This window comes from Trichechus manatus, unplaced genomic scaffold, assembly GCF_000243295.1.
Source record: "Trichechus manatus latirostris isolate Lorelei unplaced genomic scaffold, TriManLat1.0 scaffold00090, whole genome shotgun sequence".
Classification (NCBI taxonomy): domain Eukaryota; kingdom Metazoa; phylum Chordata; class Mammalia; order Sirenia; family Trichechidae; genus Trichechus; species Trichechus manatus.
This window is the reverse complement of record NW_004444026.1, coordinates 1,429,489-1,451,298: the sequence shown is the minus strand read 5'-3', so window position 1 is coordinate 1,451,298 and position 21,810 is coordinate 1,429,489. Positions and strand designations below refer to the sequence as shown.

General features: G+C 42.1%; 1 protein-coding gene across 1 annotated transcript in view; it reads left to right on the top strand.

Moving 5' to 3' along the window:
• The window catches only part of ZMAT4 (zinc finger matrin-type 4), a 365,911-nt gene that overhangs the window by 71,400 nt on the left and 272,701 nt on the right, over positions 1-21,810 (top strand). The window contains exon 2 of the mRNA XM_004382072.2: positions 8,352-8,457. Within this exon, the coding sequence (XP_004382129.1) occupies positions 8,356-8,457 (102 nt within the window). The 5' untranslated portion in view covers positions 8,352-8,355. The remainder of the gene's footprint in view (positions 1-8,351; positions 8,458-21,810) is intronic.

Genomic DNA, 21,810 nt, shown 5'->3' with positions numbered 1-21,810 from the left:
CCTTTGGACTAATCTTTCCCTTGTATCTTGTTTTCTTCATTCTCCCTTTCTCCTGAAGGAGTGAGACCAGTGGAGTATCTTAGATGGCTGCACACAGGCTTTTAAGACCCCAGATGCTACTCACCAAGGTAGAATGTAGAATATTTTCTTTATAAAGTGTGTTATGCCAATTGAGCTAGATGTTCTCTGAGACCATGGTCCCCACAGCCCTCAGCCCAGTAGTTCAGTCTCTCAGGGAGTTTGGATGTGTCTATGGAGCTTCCATGATCTTTCCTTGTACAAGTTGTGCTGGCTTCCCCAGTTGGAGAGAGATTTATATCAAGAGATTATATCAAGATTTATATCACTGTAGAGGCTGGAAAGTCCCAACTCTGTGGGTTAGGCTGAAGGCTTCTCCTGACTCTCATAGCTGCAGAGGCTGGCAAACCCAAGATCAGCAGGTCAGACAGCTAGCAGGCTGCTGGCTCACAGGCTGGGGAGTCCAGTGAATTCCAACATCAGCAGGTAAGCTGCTGGCTTATGTCCCAAGAACCAGAGGTCAGATGCAGGATCCAGAGTGAGCAAAAGCCTGCAAGCTTTGCCAGAGAGTCCACATATACTGGATGCTGGTCACACCCCCAAGGAAACCCACCTTCAACTGAATAACTGTTCATAGCAGATCTCATCATAGAGGTGATTACATTATATCAGATCTCATTATGGAGGTGATTACATCATTACATAGCTGCCAAACCCTAACTGCCAAACCATTGAGAATCATGGCCCAGCCAAGTTGACACACAACCTTAACCATTACACCTTTCATTTTAATAATGTTTAATGGTTGGAATGAGTTGGGCTGCTCTGCCCAGGTACACAAGACTACGACACATTACCATAGGGGAACTGACTGAGTTCAGCCACAGGGAAGCAGTCCAGGGTAGGGGGTAAGCCTATGGGCACAGCAGTCAGACTTGGGTTGGAAAACTGACTTAGGAATTGTGTGACCTTCGGGTGAATTACAAAACTCCTAAGCCTTACTCTCTTCATATAGAAAATGAGTCTGATAACTCTGCATACCTCTTTGAGGGAATTCAATCAGTGATGCATATAAAGCCCTTAGCGCAATGCCTGGCTCATGGAAAGCACTTAAAAGGCTTATAATATTAAAATAAAATCTTTCTCTTTTCTATGTCTGGTACTTTCCCAAGGGTCAAGCCCTGTGGGGAGCGTCTTTAGAATAGCCCCACTCCTTGAAACTGGACAGTTCACAAATCTGTGCTCAGTGGTAGTTTGGAAATTCAGAAGTCCGCCCTAATGGCAAGACTAGCTACTTGGTTGGGATTGCCGTAAGTCTTAAATTCTGTGTTTAAAGGGCTAGTGAGGAGAGAGTGGGTTATTAGATATAATTGATGAGCTTTATAAGTGAAAATGCCCAAGCCTATGACAGAAGGCATGATGGGTAAACCTCACCTTCATCGCTATCTATGTGATAAGAATTAGGATGAATCCAATTTCTATCTGGAAGTGGACCCAGGCTTCATCTTCCCACATCTCTATTTCTCATCACCAGCTATTTTAGTGACACTTTCTCTATCCCGCTAACCACTCAGAGTTAGGTCTTCCCCAGCAACCTGGAGCCAGATTATGGGGTACCAGCTTAAGGGCTCAGGAGTCTACACAACTCTCTGCACTTCAAACCAGCAGCCTGCCTCCACCCACCCACCCCCGCCCCCAGGTTCCTTTTGCTAGGTCACAAGCTAGAAGGACTCTACCTTCTTCATCAACTGCCTGAGCAGCCTTTCTCTGCCACCCATTCACCTAGAGCTGGGTCTTCACAAATCAACTGCCTTTGCAGTCTTTCTCTGAACCAGCCACCCTGAGCTAAGTCAAGAGTCCCAACACCCCTTGTGGGTTTGTTAATTCTCTGTAATGGCTCACAAAATTCACAGAGCCTACCTATAACCCATTTATTATAATCAGAAAGGATACAAGTGAAGAGACGCATCAGGCAAAGTCTGGGAGAGGTCCTGATAGCAAGAGGCTTCCATTGTCCCAGGGACGTGCCACATACTCTCCCATGCATGGATGTTCTCATCAATTCAGGAAGCCCCAAAGAGAGAGTTCCAAGGTCCAGGGTCCCTTAGTCACTGGGGCCTCAGTGAATATGCATGACAGGGACCTTAATGCATAGTTTTGATTCATCTAATCAAAGAGTATGTGTAACTGTATCAAGCCCCCTCCCTTTCTGAGGTCTACTGCCATGGTGGGGCCTGTGCAGCCCCTACTCATTTACACATGTTTAAGCATTGCCTGGCTGTTTTCAGAGCCGTGGTGGCACAGTGGTTAAGAGCTCGGCTGTTAACCAAAAGGTCAGCAGTTTGAATCCACCAGCCACTCCTTTGAAACCCGATGGGGCAGTTCTACTCTGTCATATAGGGTCGCTATGAGTCCGAATTGACTTGATGGCAATGGGTTTCATTTGGTTTGATTTTGGTTGTTTTAGGAAACAAAAGTGCAAGCTTACTGCTCCAAAATTCCAAGGAATATTTTCAGAAACCAGAGACAAAAGACCAAACCAAGTTCACTGTCCTATGTAGACACCCAGTGTGGAAAACCAGTCCAAAGGCTTCTCTCCAGAAGTGATTGAGGTGGAGGAGAAGCCACCCTGGGGGCCTGATTGCTGGGGCCAAATCTGCTACCACAGTGATGGGCTTTGGGTATGGAGACTTGTGTCTGTGGGCCTCTGTGCATGCTTTCCATTGCATTCCCTGGAGAGTGGGTCCCAAGGGGAAGAGCACTAGTGGGAGGGAGACAGAGAGAGAGAGACAAGTTCTCATCAAACCCTTTTCTCCTAGTTACAACACCTACTGACATCAGAAATCAATTTCAAGTTTTATAGAGTATGAGGTCTTCACAGGCATGGTGCCTAAATATTATCTGGCAGGAGGAGCAGCCAGCTGCATTTCAGTGGAAATGGGCCATTTTTGTGGGTGATACTGTTAGTACAAAAGAGAAAGACTATAGCGGCAGTAAGCTATGATTTCAGTACAGTGACTGCGTTATGTTCCCCATTAGTCTTTAATTTCTCTTCTTAAATATGTATAGCACTTCTCCTGAAAATAAGAATCATGATAATACAAAATTAAGAATAATATTAATACTAATGTTGGTAATATCCACTTTTGCGGGTGTACCACATGGTACAGTGTATACTAGATGCTTTATCTACATGATGGCTAATCCTCACAATACGCCTGTGAGTGAGAATTTTTCCCCCACTTCACAGATGAGGAAACCAGGACTCAGAGAGGATATGTAACTCACTGAACAACCCAGCTAGTGAGTGAACAGACCTGGATTCCAACCAATGTCTTCCTCCTCTGAAGATCCCTTTGAAGGTTTTTGGTTCTTTGAGTAGGAAGCTATTTTAGCCCCATCAGAAATGGAATGGAAAGAAGCCACGATGCCATGAAACCTCAGGCTTCTCTGGGTTCCTATAATCTGCTGTTTGAGAAGCAGAATGAAGCAGAAAGATGGCTACATACCTGCCTCTGAAGATCCTGAAAAAGGCTGTTCCTTGTACCTTGAGAAATATTTCAGGACATGCTTGTTCTCCGCATCTCTCCTGCTTCCCTCTGGGTCTTGAGCTTTGTGTACCCTTCTCTTCCTTGCAGTTTGTAACCCCCCCTTATGTTGTACAAACCCAGGTCAGCCCCACCAATGCCTCTCCATGTATATCTTCTCATGCCTACTAGTAATAAGATCTTTCTTTGTGTCAGGGAAAAGAATTAGCCTCTGAGTTGGAGTCCATGTCCCTCCACTCTAATCCTATCCATCCTTAAAGTTTCAATTCTTACAGCCCTCTTTGAGGAGTTCATTGATAATCTCTCACTGACTTCTGAGTTCCTGTAGACCTTTTCACCAGTCTCGTTACACTTGCTTCCATTGTAGGTATTTGTGTGTATAGTTCCCTTCTCATGCAATAGCTGGTAAAGATTCGGAACACAGGAGTTGTGCCTTCTGTTATCCCTGCACTTCACACATAGTAGATGCTTAGTAACCCTGATTGAATACATAAAAGTTCTCCCCTCTGTTGTCTTTAGTTACGATACCTGGTTGCAGTTCTGAGTCTGGCACTGTCACCGCTATACGCGTACATAGTAGATCTATTAGAGTGCAGGGACCTGGGGCAGGAAATAAGAATCTGATCAGACTCCTTGGTCTAATTCTGCCCCACCACTCCTTCTGGGCCTTTTTACTAAAATACAGGCAGCCCCATCCTCTGCAGATAATGAAGAATGATAGAGCTTATATGAGTCCTTGATGTTTGCTTTGGAATGGGCCTGGGTCGGGGAGCACTAAGGAAGCTTTCTTTCAGATGAGTTTCAGATCCTGAAAATCAAACTCCTTCCTCCCCCTACTCTTGTCTTCCTCCTCAGAATGTCCCAAGGCCCCAGGGAATACCATAATCAGCATGCTCCTAAGGAAGGGGCTCACCACACCCTGGCTAAGTGAGCAATGGCCCTGTCTTTACTACAGGGCTGGTCAGCACCATGGACAGGGCTCAAGAGGGCCTCCCTTTGTGTTCCTAGCAATCGGGGGGCCTCCAAAAGCTGGTGAAGCTGAGCATCCTACTCTAAACAAGCAGGAGGAGGGGAGAGAGTGGCAGCCTTCCCTCTTGAGAAGTCCAGTCTTTATATCATAAATCGGACCCTCTGGTTGTCTAAGCAACTTCACAGAGAGAGTTCTCTTTTCTTGGAGAAAAGGCCTCATGCAGAAAGCAGGCTGACCCTTGTCCATTAATTGCCTCCCAGTGGAATTTAACTTATTTGAGTATTCCAACTGGGCTTCATAGATTTCATAGGGGGTCCTTATTGCCTTTTTATTGCATATGGGCTTGCTCAAATCAATATTCTTACATAAAACAGTGGAAAAAGCCATACTATTCTCTTCTTCCTTTGTTTTTTTTTTTTTTTTTCAGTATACACATTTTATATTCTGCCTTTAAAACTACTTCTGCTGCACAGCTGCTTTACCGAGACTCAGACTCCTACGGACCCTGCTCAGTCCGACACGTACCTTGAATATCCTTTCACAGTGTTTGATTTCTGCAGTTGGTTGTATAACGAGGAAGGAGTGTGAAGAGAGTTTGGAGATTCCTATTAACCAGGTCACCCATGAATCTATTTTTGTGCGCTCCTTTATTAGAAATAGAAGGGAACATGATATTTAAACACAACCACTTATAGGAGCGTGCTTAAAAAAATACACCTTAGTAAGTTTTCTTTTCTCATTTGACATTTCAAAATGTTGTACTACATTTTCCCATCATCAAAACACCTCTTCTCCATTTACATTCCAGGAATTGAATAGAGACTGTTACAAATGACAACTGATAGAAAAATCCAAATTTTTGATTCTCTGCCCCCGTTAGACCATATCTGGAGCACTCTTTTCTGCTCTCAGCACTGCTTTTGAAGATACCATAATGAAATAGATACAGACCAAGATGGTAAGGCAGAGTAGGGGTTGGGAGTAGATAGAAGAGAACTATCTTTAAGCAAGAGTCCCTGAGTGGGGCAAGTGGTTAAGCACTTGGCTACTAACCAAGGGGTTGGCAATTTGAATCCACTCAGATGTGTCTCAGAAGAAAGGCCTGGCAATTTGCTTCCAGAATATCACAGCCATTGAAAACCCTAAGGAGTACAGTTCTTCTCTGATACCCACGAGGTTGCCACAAGTCAGAATCGACTCGAGGTTGGTTTTTTATCTTCAAACACTTGAGGGGAAATCTCTCATGAAAATAAAGAGTAGAATTGTTCTGTGTTGTTTGCAAATACAGAATCAACCTGTGAAAGCTACAGCGGGAAAGATTAGGATTCAACATAAGAAAAACCTAATGACTAGAGCTGCAGGACTCTGTGCAACAGGTTGCCACATGAGGTGGTGAGCCTCCCGGCACTGTGGGTCTGGACTCCAGGCTGACCAGGCCATCTGCCAGGACTGCTGTGGAAGGATTCCTTCAGAAATAACACGACCACATCAGCTGTGAGAACAGGTGGCCATTAATATTGGTCACTAGGGACATTGTAAAACTAGGGGTACTGTTGTCTCTTAGGGTCATAAGTTGTGAATCCTTTTGTATTGCTGAATAAAAATACTCTGAATGGGCTATTATAACCAAAGCCAAGGACAGAAAGGCAGTTTGGAGTTGGTGAGGCAGGCAACCTCTTATTTCAGTCCAATACTTTACTTATGTGGCCCAGCTATTTAGATGGTTTCCAAAATCATGCAAAACGAACCACAATCCTTCATTTTGTTGTGTTGGTCAAGACTTGGTTTTATAACAATGCTTTACCTTTCTTTGTCATAATATCACTTATCCTTTCTTTCTTCAGGATACCATAAAAATAGGGTAAGAATTCCTTTCAAATGAAGAGCGTTTTACAGCTCACATAGCACCTTCTCATATATTTGTGTTTTTGATATTCAATACAACTCTCTAAGGAGGCATGGCAATTTTATTATCTCAATTTTTACCGAGAGGGAACTGAGACCTAGAGGACTGAGTGACTTGGCTAAGATCACGTGGCTAGCAAGTGGCATTAGACCTGGGATGGATCTAGTGTATGGAAATTGGAATCAGACAACCTAGACAAGATTTCTGGCCATGCCAATAACCAACGATGTAACTGTAGACAATCTTATACATAAAATTAAGGAGCAAGCTGAACTCCAAGGTTCACATTGCCGTTGTCCACATCCTGGTTGTCTGAGATCGCCTTGCCTCTCTATAATGTATGCTGCCTGGCCCACTCATTTCTTTGAGTCTGGCAGGTAGGAGGCTGGAATGAAGAGGAGTCTGTGGGTTGGTAAAAGTGCTCGAGGTGTGCTGGTGTGTGTTTCTAGGATGGTAACATTACCCTTCAGCTGCTATAAGACCCATTTGTGATAGATTACTTTCACGGGCTTGAGACCCTGGCTGCGTTTTGATTCAGGGTTAGGAATTGGAGGGTATGCTTACGTACTTTTGCGGCTCGATTGTGGTGTGCAGTGGTGGAGGCAACCATTACGAATTTCAACAACCCTAAAAATAACAGAGACAGCACCGAATGGTGAGGTCTCCTCAGATTGCAGAGAACAAGGTTGCAAGGAAAGTTATAGTCTAGTCTGATTTTACTTCTAAATTTCTAAGTGTAGTTTTTGAACTCAAAAGATTAACTTGTTTTCCTGACTACAAATGTAATATATGTTCATTGTAGAAAATTTAAAAATAGAGGAAATTACAAAAGCAATTACCTATGGTATCCCGAAGATAACTGATATTAAAATTATAACTTCTTGGAATGTTTTTCTATGTATCTACACAAGCCATGGTATTTTCAATTGCCTCATATGCATAAGAAAGCTAGACAATGAATAAGGAAGAGTGAAAAGGAATTGATGCCTTTGAATTATGGTGTTGGCAAAGAATATTGAATATACTATGGACTGCCAGAAGAATGAATTAATCTGTCTTGGAGGAAGTACAGCCAGAATGCTCCTTGCATGCCAGGATGACAAGACTTTGTCTCATGTACTTTGGATGTGTTATCAGGAGGGACCAGTCCCTGGAGAAGGACGTCATTCTTGGTAAAGTACAGGGTCAGCAAAAAAGAGGAAGACCCTCAATAAGATGAATTGACACAGTAGCTGCCAACAATGGGCTCAAGCATAGCAATGATTGTGAGGATGGCACAGGACCAGGCAGTGTTTTCTTCTGTTGTACATGAGGTCACTACGAGTCAGAACCAACTTGCCGGCACCTAACAACTGCGTACATATTTTAAACAAATTTAGCAAAATACTGTACATGCTAATTTGTAAACTTCTTTTGTAGTTAGTAATAAACTATTTCCTATTTCATGAAATAGTCTCTTAAAAGAATAATTTGATTTGAATTCGGATTTGGGAGCTGCATAATATTTCTACTCTGTTGGTGTATCAAAATTTGTTTAACCAATTTCTGGTTGTTGGGTATGTTGGGTGCTTGTAACTTTTTGTTAATGTAAATCACGTGTGATATCCTCTCACGTAAATCCTTGGCAAAACATTAGATAAATCTGATTTATTGAAACAGAAACACTAAAGCTGCATTCCAATTTCTTAGGGTACCAGCAACTCTACTGGGTATTTATGAGAAAATTAAAAGTACACACTTGTCTTATACTTGGCCTGATACGGCAACACCAAGGATTTAAGGAGTTCTCCACACTGTTGTTATCATCAGAACTGTTGCTGTGATCCGGACTTTTTCCTATTGTTAATGTCCTGCATAAATATCAAAGCAGTGGACTCACTTTTTTTTTTTTCCCCTTGATTCTCTTTAGCCTGATGAAGTCCTCTGATATCGATCAGGATTTATTTACAGACAGTTACTGCAAGGTGTGCAGTGCACAACTGATATCCGAATCTCAGCGCGTGGCCCATTACGAGGTAAGGACAGCTTTTCCACTCAGTGGCTTACGATGGAAGAAAGCATAGTATGTGCCCAGGTTGTAGTACACTAGCATATGACCTTCTGGACTTGGGTGAGGTTTTACAATCTGTGAGGCTTCACAGTCTGAGGTCAGACCCGAACAAGTATACATGTGCAGGGCTGGCAGTGGAGGGCATCACTCTCAGGCTCTGGCTGTGCCTGAATGTGTATATTTTTTTCTTTGCACCTCAACACCTAGAGACTCAGCGGGCTCTTCCTACTTGTTAAATCTGTCATTGCCTATCTTTGAGGTTCCTTTCTGGGATGCAGGGCAGGCTGCATTAGCGTCAGCTCCTCTTTCCTTCTATGGCCCTGAAGAGAAGCTCAGAGGCTCTTTGCTAATCACTATAGAGAAACACGGCAGAGTGAGGGATTCAGCAGCAATGAGTCCCGTCCATCCCCTCAAATTTCTTCTGCCTGATTGCTGATGCCCTGAATGTGTTTATCAGAGTTACAGCAAAGTTTTGAAGCCCAAATCATCTTCAAGGACATAAATCAGTGACTTTGGCTGTTTTGGATGGAAGGACAAATGGCTGATTTTTGGTCCTCTATTGGGAGTTCAACTACTAACTTGAAGATTGATGGTTCGAATCTACCAAGTGGCTTTATGGAAGAAAAGACCTGACGATCTGCTTCTGTAAAGATTACAGCCAAGAAAACCCTATGGAGCAGTTCTACTCTGTAACGCACGGGGGTGCCATGAGTCAGAATCAACTTGACATCAACTGTTTTTTTTTTTAATTGGAAACAGAGGATTAGAGAAGAAAGGGTGGCTTGTGCCTGAGGAGGGAGCAAGGCACCACAGATGGAATAAAGGGGTGACAGGGCCCCCAAGGTGCTGAGGTTGCCCAGGACATGTTCTGTTTTCAGGAAAACATATACCAGTGGGAACATGAGTTTTTCAAGTGTAATAACTTGTAAGTCATTTTAGATTGGAGGGCTTAGCCAGCAATTTTGTTTTTGTCTGACAAGTCTGACAAATACCAGTTGTCCCTGTCACTCACCAAATTCCTCCGAGCCTCAGATTGCTCAGTGCACGATGAAAATAAGAATACTAACATGCACACGCACACATACACAAACACAGTCACACTGACCCTGCATGCACCTCAGGGCTTTGTGATGGCCAGACGAAATCTTTTGAAATGGTATTCATGAAAGCGCTTTGGAAACTGTAAAGTCTGCAAGATGTGCAAAATTATATTATTGTTCATTATTAACTCTTTGGTAGTAGTATTTTGATGAAGGTCAATAAAACTCACCCTTCAAAGAAAACTTAAAAATCAGCATCTGTGAAAAAAGTAGATTCTTTTGTCAATTGGAAACCAAGTGCCAGAAGAATGTGAATACAAAAGAAAAGGGAAGAAGGCCGCCTATTGACATTGTGAACTTTCTGGGGACATTGCTTTATAAACACATGTGGTTTTATTGCTACCTTTCTCCCCTCTCCCCGTAGTAAGGAAAGCAGGGAGTCTACCCTCGCTCTGAAATTCCATAGCCTCTTATTAGTCCCTTATCTTCTCCCTTTATTTTTGTTCTTCTGTTCGTTTTTAATCATGTTAGTAGATTCTTGAGGACGCATACTCGGTGTTACTCATTTGGTCTTCCACAGTCCCTGGAATAGTACAATATAGGTGTTCAGTTAGCATTTGTTAAATGAATGAATGTGTTACAAAAAAAATTCTGGTGACACTGTCCAGCACTGCTTTGTTGTCACCTGAGCTAGAAAAGTCATATCAGGAAATTGAAGACAATGAAAAAACATTTTTCAAAAAAAAGATCTAGTTAGTTGCTCAGTGAAGGGTTCAGTTACCTGATCTCGAGTTTTCTTGCTAACATAGTGTACTCTTGCTGTGGCATATTTTAACTGTTTACAGAATGTGTTAGTATTTGTTGAATGTAGCAAAGGTGAGATAGAGAAAATAAAGCAATTACAATAGATCTGCAATTACCAGTGTTACACATCATTAAAATAACATTAAATGTATTCCCATTAAACATGGATGGGAACAGCTGGATGATGTTCTACTCCCTGCCTCCTGGAAGAGGTGGAGCGCTTCCTTCAGCGAGAAATATAGCTCGTGAGGTCTTGCTGCAAAACTGCAGGGAGCTGGGAAAAGGGTGCAGTCAGGATACCCAAAACCAAACCCATTGCCTTTGAGTAGATTCTGACTCAAGGTGACCCCGTGTGTGCAGAGTAGAACTGTACTCCATAGGATTTTTAAGACTGTGACCATTTGGAAGCAGATTGCCGGGACTTTCTTCTGAGATGCCTCCAGGTGGACTTGAACCTCCAGCCTTTCTGTTAGCAGCTGAGAACTTAGCCATTTGTGTTACCCAGGGACCTCTATAAGGAGACCTTATGCTGCTTTCTGGTCTTCCAGCTTTGGTGAGGACACTTGCCCCACTTCCACGTCTTCATCTCTAAAAGGATGGCTTGCATAGAGGATCTCTAAGGCCATTTGAGAGCTGTTATTTCCTGGGTTGGGAAAAGATTAAGGGCTTGACTACATCATGGTTTTAAGTTTTTATATGTTTGCATATTCCAAATTCAAACAAGTGAGTCATCACTAAGAGCTGTAATGGTCAAGGAAGACTTCTTAGGGACTGTAAGGACTTCTTCAGGCCTCAAGGGATGGGTTAAGTTCAAGGGTTGCTGGAATGAGGCATCTTAGTATCTGCAAGGAGCATTAAGGAGGCTAGCCTGGCTGGGCTGGAGGATTGTTAGGGAGGGGGACTGGGCAGCACAGCTATAGGTAGGGTGAGGTCAGTGGTATAGAGGAGAGTCTTAACTCTTGTCCTGTCGGCAGGGTGAGGCTCTTAGGCATTTGGGAGTGTGACATTATGATTGAGCATTTCTGAATGACAGCCAGGCAGCAGTGGCCAGTGTATTGTTGCGGAAGAGGACAGCTTTTTAAATGATTTTTGCTATGAGATGAGTATGCTAGTGCTCTGAAGTCAGAGAGAAAAACAAAACAGATGGGTTAATGGCTAATAGCTATACGCTCCATTGAAAAGTCTGCAACTTTGTACAGGAGGACAAGAAAAGCTAATGTATGTCTAATAGACCAAATCTTTCCATGCCATACTTTTAAAATCTCTTTTTGCATACGCAGCCATGAGGTGGAAAAGAAATGAGAAACATAAGAACGTTATTTTTTTTTTTTTACTTGCTAAGCATTAATAACATGTTAATGTTTCAGTGGAAAATATAATTAGATGGTGTCTCTGCTCACTGGGTGAATAGTCTGAATCAATGGAACAAGTAGACACAGACCCAGAAGAGAAGAGAAAGCTTTCAAACGAGAGTGCCTGAGTGTTACGGAGGTTAGAAAGAGTTTCCCAGCGAGACCACTTGAGTACTTTGCTGGAGTTTCAAGTGGCTGAAGAATAATTTTCTGCAAAGGGAAAGAGTGGCTTGCATGGATGAGGGGGTGGTTTTCTGGCACGTAGGAAGAAGAGAAGTTGTACAGGGCAGACTGTGAAAAAATCAAACCAAAGCACAGAAAAAAGTTTTTTTTTTTTTTTTTTTTTGAGTACAGCCAAAGGAAGAAGATGAGTGAGCAGATTTAGAAGGAGACATAGAGGAACCCTTGTTGGGGACAATGCATCCAATACCTTGGTACAAATGTGCCAGCCCTTATTGCTCATCCCTTCCTGTGAGCCCTAATGTCCCTTGTGTGCAGCTGTACCACATGTCTAGTTAATTGTGCCTTGCCATATCAGTGGTGGAGGCATCCTGGCATCCCCAAACAAAAGTGTAAGTTTCCTGAGGGCAAGCATGGGTCATGCGCTGATTTTTTAAATTTATTCCCACCACATGTACCATAGGGCTTTGTTGATAGTTGTTGATCGTTGGCACTTATTCGTTGATAAAGAGGCCAGGTGGGGGCTGGGGAGACTGGAGGAGGGAAGCAGTAGGGCAAGGGTAATGGGGGCATTGGAGACGGTGCAGGAAGAGGACATATATGTCAGAAGTCAATCTGTACTCAGGAAGCAGCTTACGAGGTATAGTTGACGGTTTCGTAATTATGGCAAAGATGATTCTGCAAACTCATGGGAAGCTATTCAAATATCTCTTGAATCTTGCAATCATGTCAGTTCTGGTGAAAAAAATCCCATAGCCCACCTGGGAATGGCAGAATCCAGTATTGTTAACTTATCAGTGTAGCAGCAGGGACAATTTGCCCCCAGAGACATGCTGCAACAGATTTTTCCTCTTTCAGCTCTTTTTATTGTACATGCTTAGCTGCTAATCAAAAGGTTGGAGGTTCAAATTCATCCAGAGGCACCTTGGAAGAAAGTCCTGTCGATCTACTTCCAAAAAATCAGCCGTTGAAAACCCTATGGAGCACAGTTCTACTCTGACATAGATGGGGTCGCCATGAGTAGGAATTGACTTGATGGCAACTGGGTTATTTTCTAGCTTCTATTTAACCTAGTAAAATAACAGAAAAGACACTCTTGTGACTTCTGTTAAGTCCTGTAGGAGATGGGATGTAAGTGCTCTGTGGGCAGAGACAACAAAAACGAAAAATAATGTCCCTGACATGTGGTGGCACAGTGGTTAAGCATTTGGCCGCTAACCCAAAGGTTGGCAGTTTGAATCCACCAGCTGCTGCCTGGAAACCCTATCAGGCAGTTCTACTCTGTCCTGTAGGGTCACTATAAGTCGGAATCAACTCGACAGCAACGGGTTTTTTTTTTTTTGGTTTAACACGTGTTGATTAATGTTTCATGACTTTCCAATGCCACGAGTGCCTTTATTCTTGCCTTCTCTTCCTTCCTTTCTCACACCTTCCTCTCGACTTTGCTTCTTCTTTTTTCATTTTCTTTTCCAATTGCTTGAGTAAGCATGCAGACTGGACAACGTCTTTCTGATGTACCAGAGTTGTGAGTTCTGTACCAGGTTGCATTTCTGCAGCTCATCAGTCCTGCCAGGTACTGCAGACGTCAGCTTCGAACTGCAGCACTGTCAGGGCTCACAGGGTTTGCTCCTACCCCACATACTGCAGGTGAAGTGCTCCCAGAGATGCAACTGCTACCTGGGTGAGGGTGACAAAAGGTCTTGATAGCAGATTTCCTGCAGAGATGCCTTCTTTGCACTTACATTGGGAATCATTCTTTCAGCATTTCAAATCTCTTGAAATCATGACGTGCTTAATTACTTCCAGATGCAGTCAGTACAATTATTGCTGCACTTTCCCAGGCTAAAGCAGTTCTTAAGTTACCCTTCATAATGGTAGAGGACGTCAACCTATCCATGAGTGCTTGCTAATCTTTAACTTCTGTTTCTTTGACCATTCCATAGAAGACTCCTTGAGCTTCCATACAGTTTGTAACTTCTTATATTCTTCTTTTGTTTTCCTCTACCAGGTCCAGCATGGTCATTTTGCTTTTTGTGAGTTATTACTAATAAAAATAGTTCAGTGGTACATAAAACGAATGGCTAATTGAGAGGCTATAGTGAAGTAAACAACAGGCTGAAAAAAATGCTCAACTCATCCAATACACACGTTGGCTAAGAACCGTTGCTATATGGTATGCTTAATGTTCATTGGTTAAGAACCTGCAGAGTAGCTTCTGCAGCATGAGTTCTCATTTGCTGAGAGCATACAGTATTACTCAGTGGATTTTAGGAGTCAAGCCATTGGCTAAAACTCAATCACCCAATCTCACCTACTGCAGGGTAGTTGGGAAATACAAATGTATAGCCAGGAGAAAAAGTGGAGTGGGTTCAACAAACTTGTAACATCATCTCCGCGACAGTTTGCCCTTCTGGTCTCTGAGTATCCATCTCACACTTCCTCTCATGCATAGAACACGCTCATCCCCCTTACACAGGAACAATCTCCAGTCCTACCCAGGCACTGCGCCCAGCACAAAGTTCAGGATCTTCAGGAGCGGAGTGGTCTTCTCCATCCGATGTAGGTGTGACTTTTCTAGGTTCGGTTACTTATGAGCAGAAGAAAAATGCTACTGTCCCTGCCCCACACTAAAGTTGTGGAGCAGGGATAGGCTGACAGCAGTAAAATCCCCCATTCGGAAAAAGAATGAAGACAAAAAAACAATCACTGACCAGTCATTGCAAAGACTCCTTTTCCAAGGAGTGGGGAGAGTGTCTGGAATAGATTCTGCTCTTCTTCTCTGGGAGGGACTTTCTTGTTCATTTTTCTCAGTGACTCTTGGATCTGCCCTCCTGAGGGTGTTCCTGCTCCGTTATCCTCTTTGGCCATATCTGAAGTGGGTATTGGGGGCAGGGGCAGTGTTCATAGTTCAGTGCCTGCCCTAGGCTGATGTAAGGCTTGCAGAATATTCAAGATCTTTCTCATTCAGGCTCATAATTTCTTTAGTAAACCTATTCACTCAACAATGTAGAAGGTTTCTAATTTACTTTCTTTCAGAAAACTTTGTGTCAGTAAAAATACAGTTCTCTCCTACACACAATTTTCAAGATTATTCATTCGTTTATTTTTTTTTTTGCTTTCTCACCCTTGTGTCTTTCTCTTTTCAAGGTAGCTACCTTGAGGTGTCTAAAAAGTAGGTAGGAAGACTACACCCTTAATCAGATCTTTGCCAAAAGCCTGAGTCACAGTGTACAACTAAGAAGTCTCACTGGGTCTTCAGCACTCAATGCCTTTTAAAATTCCATCTCTCACTCTTTGGTGTCTAGAAGCAATTGGCTTTTCCAACTCTCCAAGTCCTTGATTTCTGGATTATCTCTATTCCATTTTATTCTATCTGCTAATGGTCAGTTGCATTCTGAACTTATTTCTTTCATGAAAAAATTGACTAACACCAATGACAAACGACCAGTAACAAACAATGCACATACAAATGTTCTGCTTCTCGTCTTCTTCTCTTAGAGCTATATGTTCTAGGCAGGCAGTGTGCCTTCCACGGTATTATAGGCAATGGTTTTGCCAATATTTTGCCACTGCAGAACATGAATCTGCTATATCTGTATCTTCCCCATTTGCCATCCATCTGCTAAGCCAATAGCATTATATTTAGGTTTTTTTTTTTGTTGTTGTTATGGAAACACTCCAATTTCTATATTAGATAAAGTAGGCCAACTGCTGTTACAAACAGTATCTCAATATCTTAGAAATAAAAGTTTATTTCTTGCTCACATTTTGGCCCCTTCTGGGTTTTGGAGGGACGCTTTGCACCACATACTCATTCAAGATTAAACCTGCCAGAGGCTCCACCATGTTTAATATATTGCTTGCTCTTGACATTGCCCTGGGTATCAGTATTGAGCTGGCAGCTGGGGGACTGAGAGGGATCGTAGGTAATTGTGCAGGGCATTTTAGGGGCAGTCCCGGAAGTGGCAACATCATAACCATCCACATTCCATTGACTAGAACTCAACCACATGTTTTCTCTTTACTATAAGAGAGACTGGGAAATATGGCTTAGCTGAGTGCCCAGGAGGAAGATGAAACTGGTTTGATGAACATACAGCATTGTCTCTGCTGCACAGCATATGTGTGATACTGTAGGGGGCAGGGTGATTAGGAGCTGCTTTGTGGATGTTGGGAGTGGGGAGTGTCAAGGGAAAAAAAGAGAAAGAGAGGCAAGGCTATGATTTCCAAGGAAGTACCCTTGGCAAGGAAGAAAGGCGTAGTGTTCTACTTCCAAAAAATCAGCCAGTGCAAACCCTATGGATCACAACAGTCTCATCCTGTTGTGCTTGGGGTCTCCGTGAGTTGGGGGCTGACCAAATGGCAGCTCACAGCAAGTCTTGGCAAAAAAACAAACAAACCACTTCTGGAAATAGAGTGTCTGGGGGCTGCCATGAAGAAGACACTTATTTCATGACTGTGCGCTGTAGGAAACTGAAGCAAACAATGTGCTGTTTGTCTAGAGGTCAAAGGAATAGCATGTTACCAAATTAGGATTTCTCTCCATTTCCCTCAATTTAATTGGTAGAGCACGAGAGATTTTCCAGTCAGAACTTGGAACTCGGTACTGAGTGATACCACTGACTCATAGGATTCCCCCCTGTGCTTGCCTAGACAAGTCCAGCCATTTTTCAGGACTGAGCTTTGCGGCCCTAGGCCTGTCGGCTGCCACACTACAGCATGCTGCAGGAGGTGCTTCCAACCACGTGCTTTTGTTGAGGGCACTCTTTATGGTATCTCAGTGTCTTCTTTAGACGGATATTTGGGAGAAATTTCTGTTCATTCTCACAGAAAAAGATGTTCCTCCCCTCAGCTGCCCACGTACCACACTGTCTGTCTGATACCAACCACCCAGAGCTAAGGCAAATCCCATAGGTTAAAAGGACACTATCTTTTAGACAAATAGGCAGACCCCAGCCACAAGTTTGAGAGTCCACATGACACCCTTACTTGCACCTGCTGGCTTCCTCTTCTCCTTTGGGTTTGACAATTCACTTGAACAACTCACTGAACTCATGGAGAGTACTGTACTCATGATTACAAATGGATTATAACCAAAGGATACAGATTAGGATCATCATAAGGAAGAGATACATGGGTAAGGTCTGGGAGGGTCCCCAATGCGAAGCTTTTGTGTCTCAAAGAGGACTCGTCATTCTCTCTTTGCTAACCAGGAAGCTCTCTGAGCCTTCATGTTCCAGAGGTTTATTGGCCAGTCTTGCATGATAGGCTAAATCATACCTTCTGGGACTAGTTGATTTCAGCCTCCCAAGTGAGTCTTTTGTGTTCTGGCTAGCCTCCACTCACTGGTACAAATCCTCAGGTATGGCCTTGAAGGCACCCTAATTACTCCAAGGGCAATTTCTCTAGAACCAAGGAAAAAGGCCACTTTACTTTGGGTAGAACTAGGTACTTTACTCCACATTGGCTGACTCATGTTTCTTACAGACACTTGAATCTATGATTGTGTTTTCTGCTTTGCTTTAGCCATCAAATTCATGGCCATGTCCAACAACTAAACGGTATTTAGGCATTTATTATGCTGACTTTACTTCTGGCTTTATTATTTTCTTTATTTTATTTTAAATCTCCATCTCTCAATTATTTATTTTATCCTTTTGTATTAGGTGTAGATATATTTTGAAATGTCTTCTTAAAGGCTTTGAGGAAAGTGGTGGAGTATAAATATATAAATATTTAAATTTTTTATTTTAAAATTTTATTCATTTTTTGAAGAGGCAGTAAATTTACATGACGCAAAATTTAAAAGCACAAAAGAGTATATATGTAAAAAGTCTCCCACCTAATCCTGCTTGCCAGCTCCCCTCCTCAGATGAAACCAGTGTCACTAGTTTTCTTTAAATACTAAATGCACGTAGATACAAGTTAATATTTCCTTTTATATATTTTTCACAAATGGCAACATGCTATTCCTTCCATTTTTTATTTGTTTTAATTGTGGCATAGATTTTCATTATGTGAATGTATCATAATTTGTAAAGAAAGATTTATTGAATTGTCTAATAAATCCTGTTAGGCTTGATAAGATCTTAGCAGTAAAAAGACTTTTCTTCCTGTGAACACGTACTTAGTAAATCATGGATCAGTTACTTTTTGGATCCCATCCTGTATCTATTGGTACAATGACAATCTTTCTTCCAGCTTCCATTCCCAACATTCACTTGGGGACATATGCATTCTGACCTCCAAGTCACTAAGTCATCTGGGGTTGTTTGTCTTTTTTAAGATATTAGACTTAACTAGTAAAATCAGCCTGCCTTGATCATTGAGCTCTTTTAAGAATTACTTATATAGGATCAAATTGACAACAGCAACTCAAAAGATTAGATAGGAACCTTAGGGGGCAGTGTGAGTTTATGTTAATGTGGGAGGAACAACTCAGAAAAAGAGGGTGAAAATGGTTGCACAACTCAAAGAATGTAATTGGTGTCACTAAATTGTACATGTAGAAACTGTTGAATTGGTGTATGTTTTGCTGTGTATATTCCCAACAGCAACAACAAAATAAATAAAATCTAGGGGGAGAAAAAAAAACAATACCTAGAGGGGTCTTAGAGGCTACCGACCTAAGTAGATGCGCTTGAGTGTTGATCTAAGCCATACATCTTTACCTAAACTTTTTCTGGTGCTTCGAGAAGGTATTGAGGACAGCATGTGCTCCTCATTCTCTGTACTTTGAGAATTTAATGAGCTTCCACAGGCTATTTCTAAGATGATTTAATTTTGGGTAGAATTTTTTCTAGCTTTGAATTCTGTCACATTCTCTGAGGATCATAAACAGGCAGAGAAAGCACCTAGTCAGAAAGTACCCATGCTACCTTCAGTTTCCTGCCTCCTGTGATACCTACTCCTTCTTTCTTGATTAGCCCCTTCAGCTCTCCTTGGCCTCTGGCCCTGGGATTCTTTGCCACCACTATGCCCAGCTGCTGAAAGGGCTCTTATGTCCATTTTCTATTGAGTCAAATATTGAAACAGTCATTCCTTCACCCTGAGAAGGGGTAATTTGAAGATTTTTAGATTTTTTCTAAGAAAACAGGAGAAATAGAACAAAATCCTTTTCTATCTCTGCCCCAAAATCTGAGCCACTAGCTGACCTGTTCTGCCCTTGCAGTCACAAACATTGCCCCTGACTTGAGAAGTTTTCCTGACTTTGGGTTCAAGAAATCCTACCCATTTATGTTTTCCCATTAATTCCATGTAGCTATTGAGTTATTGGTTGGGCTGGTTCTGTGTTCTACAAACTTAGCTTCACTGCTTTTTCCCCAAACCGATGCCTCTTATCTTGCTCTCTAGCTCTTTGTGATCTAAAAGCTAGCTGCCATCTTTATCTGGACAGCCCTTGAAGATCTGTCACTTGCTTTAAAGAGTCAAAGCAACATTTCTTTTTTTTTTTCTTTTTTCCACTTCTTGGAAAGGCTCATGCTTCCCATGGGCTCACCTGCTAAATTCCCTATTTCCTATCTGTGGAATGAGTTCACTCTCAGCTTATCCTTAGAGCAGGAAGAACAGGTTTAGTTATAAAAAGAGCTTTTGATGTACTCAAAGTCAGAAGACCTGTGTTATAAGTACAACCTTGGTTAAGTCACTTAACCCTTCCAGATTTTAGTTCCTTCTTCTGTAGAGTGAGAACGTTAGGGGTCTTCTTTCCTTTTATTTCCACTCCTCATGCTCATTTCTCTCCATCCCCATGGCTAGCCAATATTTTTGTGTGTGTGTACGTGTTCTTAAAAATGTGTATTGCTTTGTGGAAATTTTTTTAAAATAAATTTTCATTTTAGAACAGTAGTCAATTTACAGAAAAATTATGAACATAGTACAGAATGTTTCTTCATACCTTGTACCCAGCTTCCCATATTGTTACCATCTTACTTTACTACGGTACATTTGTCCCAACTAATGAAGCAATATTAATATATTATTAATAACAAAGTCTATACTTTATTTTAGATTTCCTTAGTTTTACCTAAAGTCCCTTTTCTGTTCTAAGTCCCATCTAAGCAAAGATATCACTTTGAGGACTAAGATTCACCTGACCCAAGCCACGATATTTTCATTTCTTTTTTTAATTTACTTTAGACGAAGGTTTACAGGACAAATAGTTTCTCATTAAACAGTTAGTATACATATTGTTTTATGACTATGGTTAACAACCCCACAACATATCAACACTGTCCCTTCTGAACCTTGGGTTCCCTATCACCAGCTTTCCTGTCCCCCCCTGCCTTCTAGTCCTTTTCCCTGGACTGTTGTGCCCCATTAGTCTTGTTTTGTTTTATGGGGCTGTCTAATCTTTGGCTGAACAGTGAACCTCGGGGGTGACTTCATTACTGAGCTAAAAGGGTGTCCAGGGGCCATACTCTCGGTGTTTCTCCAGTCTCTGTCAGGCCAGTATATCTGGTCTTTTTTGTGAGTTAAAATTTTGTTCTACGTTTTTCTCCAGCTCTGTCTGGGATCCTCTGATGTGATCCTGGTCAGAGCAGTCAGTGGTGGTAGCCAGGCACCATCTAGTTGTACTGGACTCATCTGGTGGAGGCCGTGGGAGTTGTGGTCCATTAGTGCTTTGGACTAACCTTTTCCTTGTAGCTTGTTTTCTTCATTCTCCCTTGCTCCCAAAGGGGTGAGACCAGTGGAATATCTTAGATGCCTGCTCACAGGCTTTTAAAACCCCAGACACTACTCACCAAGGTGGAATGTAGAACATTTTCTTTATAAACTGTGTTATGCTGATTGAGCTAGATGTCCCCCAAGACCCAAGCCATGGTATTTTAAGTTGCTTCATATGCATGTGAAAGCTGGGCAATGAATAAGGAGGAGAGAAGAAGAATTGATGCCTTTGAATTATGGTGTTGGCAAAGAATATTGAATATACCATGGACTGCGAGAAGAACTAACAAAAGTGTCTTGGAAGAAATAAAGCCAGAATGCTCCTTGGAAGCGAGGGTGGTGAGACTTCATCTCAAGTACTTGGGACATGTTATCAGGAGGGACCAGTCTCTGGAGAAGGACACCATGCTTGGTAAAGTAGAGGGTCAATGAAAGAGAGGAAGAATCTCAATGAGATGGATTGATACAGTGTCTGCAATGATGGGTTCAAGCATAGCAATGATTGTGAGGATAGTGCAGGACCAGGCAGTGTTTTATTCTGTTGTACATAGGGTTGCTGTGACTTGGAACTGACTTAATGGCACCTAACAACAACAACAAGTCCCACTTAGGATACCACATTACATTTAACCATCATGTCTCCTTATGTTCCTCTCTCTGTGACAGTTTCTCAGACATACCTTGTTTTTGATCATCTTAACAGTTCGAGGAATACTGGTCAGGTATTTCATAGAATTCTCTCAAATGGGATTTGTCTGGTATTTTTCTCATGATTAGAATAGGGTTATGCATTCTTGGGAGGAAGATCACAGAGGTAAAATGCCATTTTCGTCACGTATCAACAGTACTTGCCATCGACAGTAAGTATCACTGTTGATGTTGACCTTGCTCACCTAGCTTAGCATTTGTCAGTTTTCTCTACTGTAAAGTTACTCTTCTCCCCACCTCTTTCCTTGTTGTACTCTTTGGAAGGAAACCACTATGTGCAGTTTGGACATGAATTTTTAAATGTACACAAATGGCATTTTGATGCCTATCTTGTCCTTTTCTTGCTATTTCATTCAGTAGTATGTTTCTAAAAACCATCCATGTTCCTACACATATGTCTATTCTGTTGCTTCTAACTGCTGCATAATATTCCATAGTGAGCATCTACCATTTTTTGACTCTCTCATTCTTTCAGGGAGGGATACCTAGACTGCTTTCAATGCTCCGCTACTACAAGCAATGCTCTGACAAACATCCTTAAACATGTCTCCTTAAGAACATCAGTGGGGA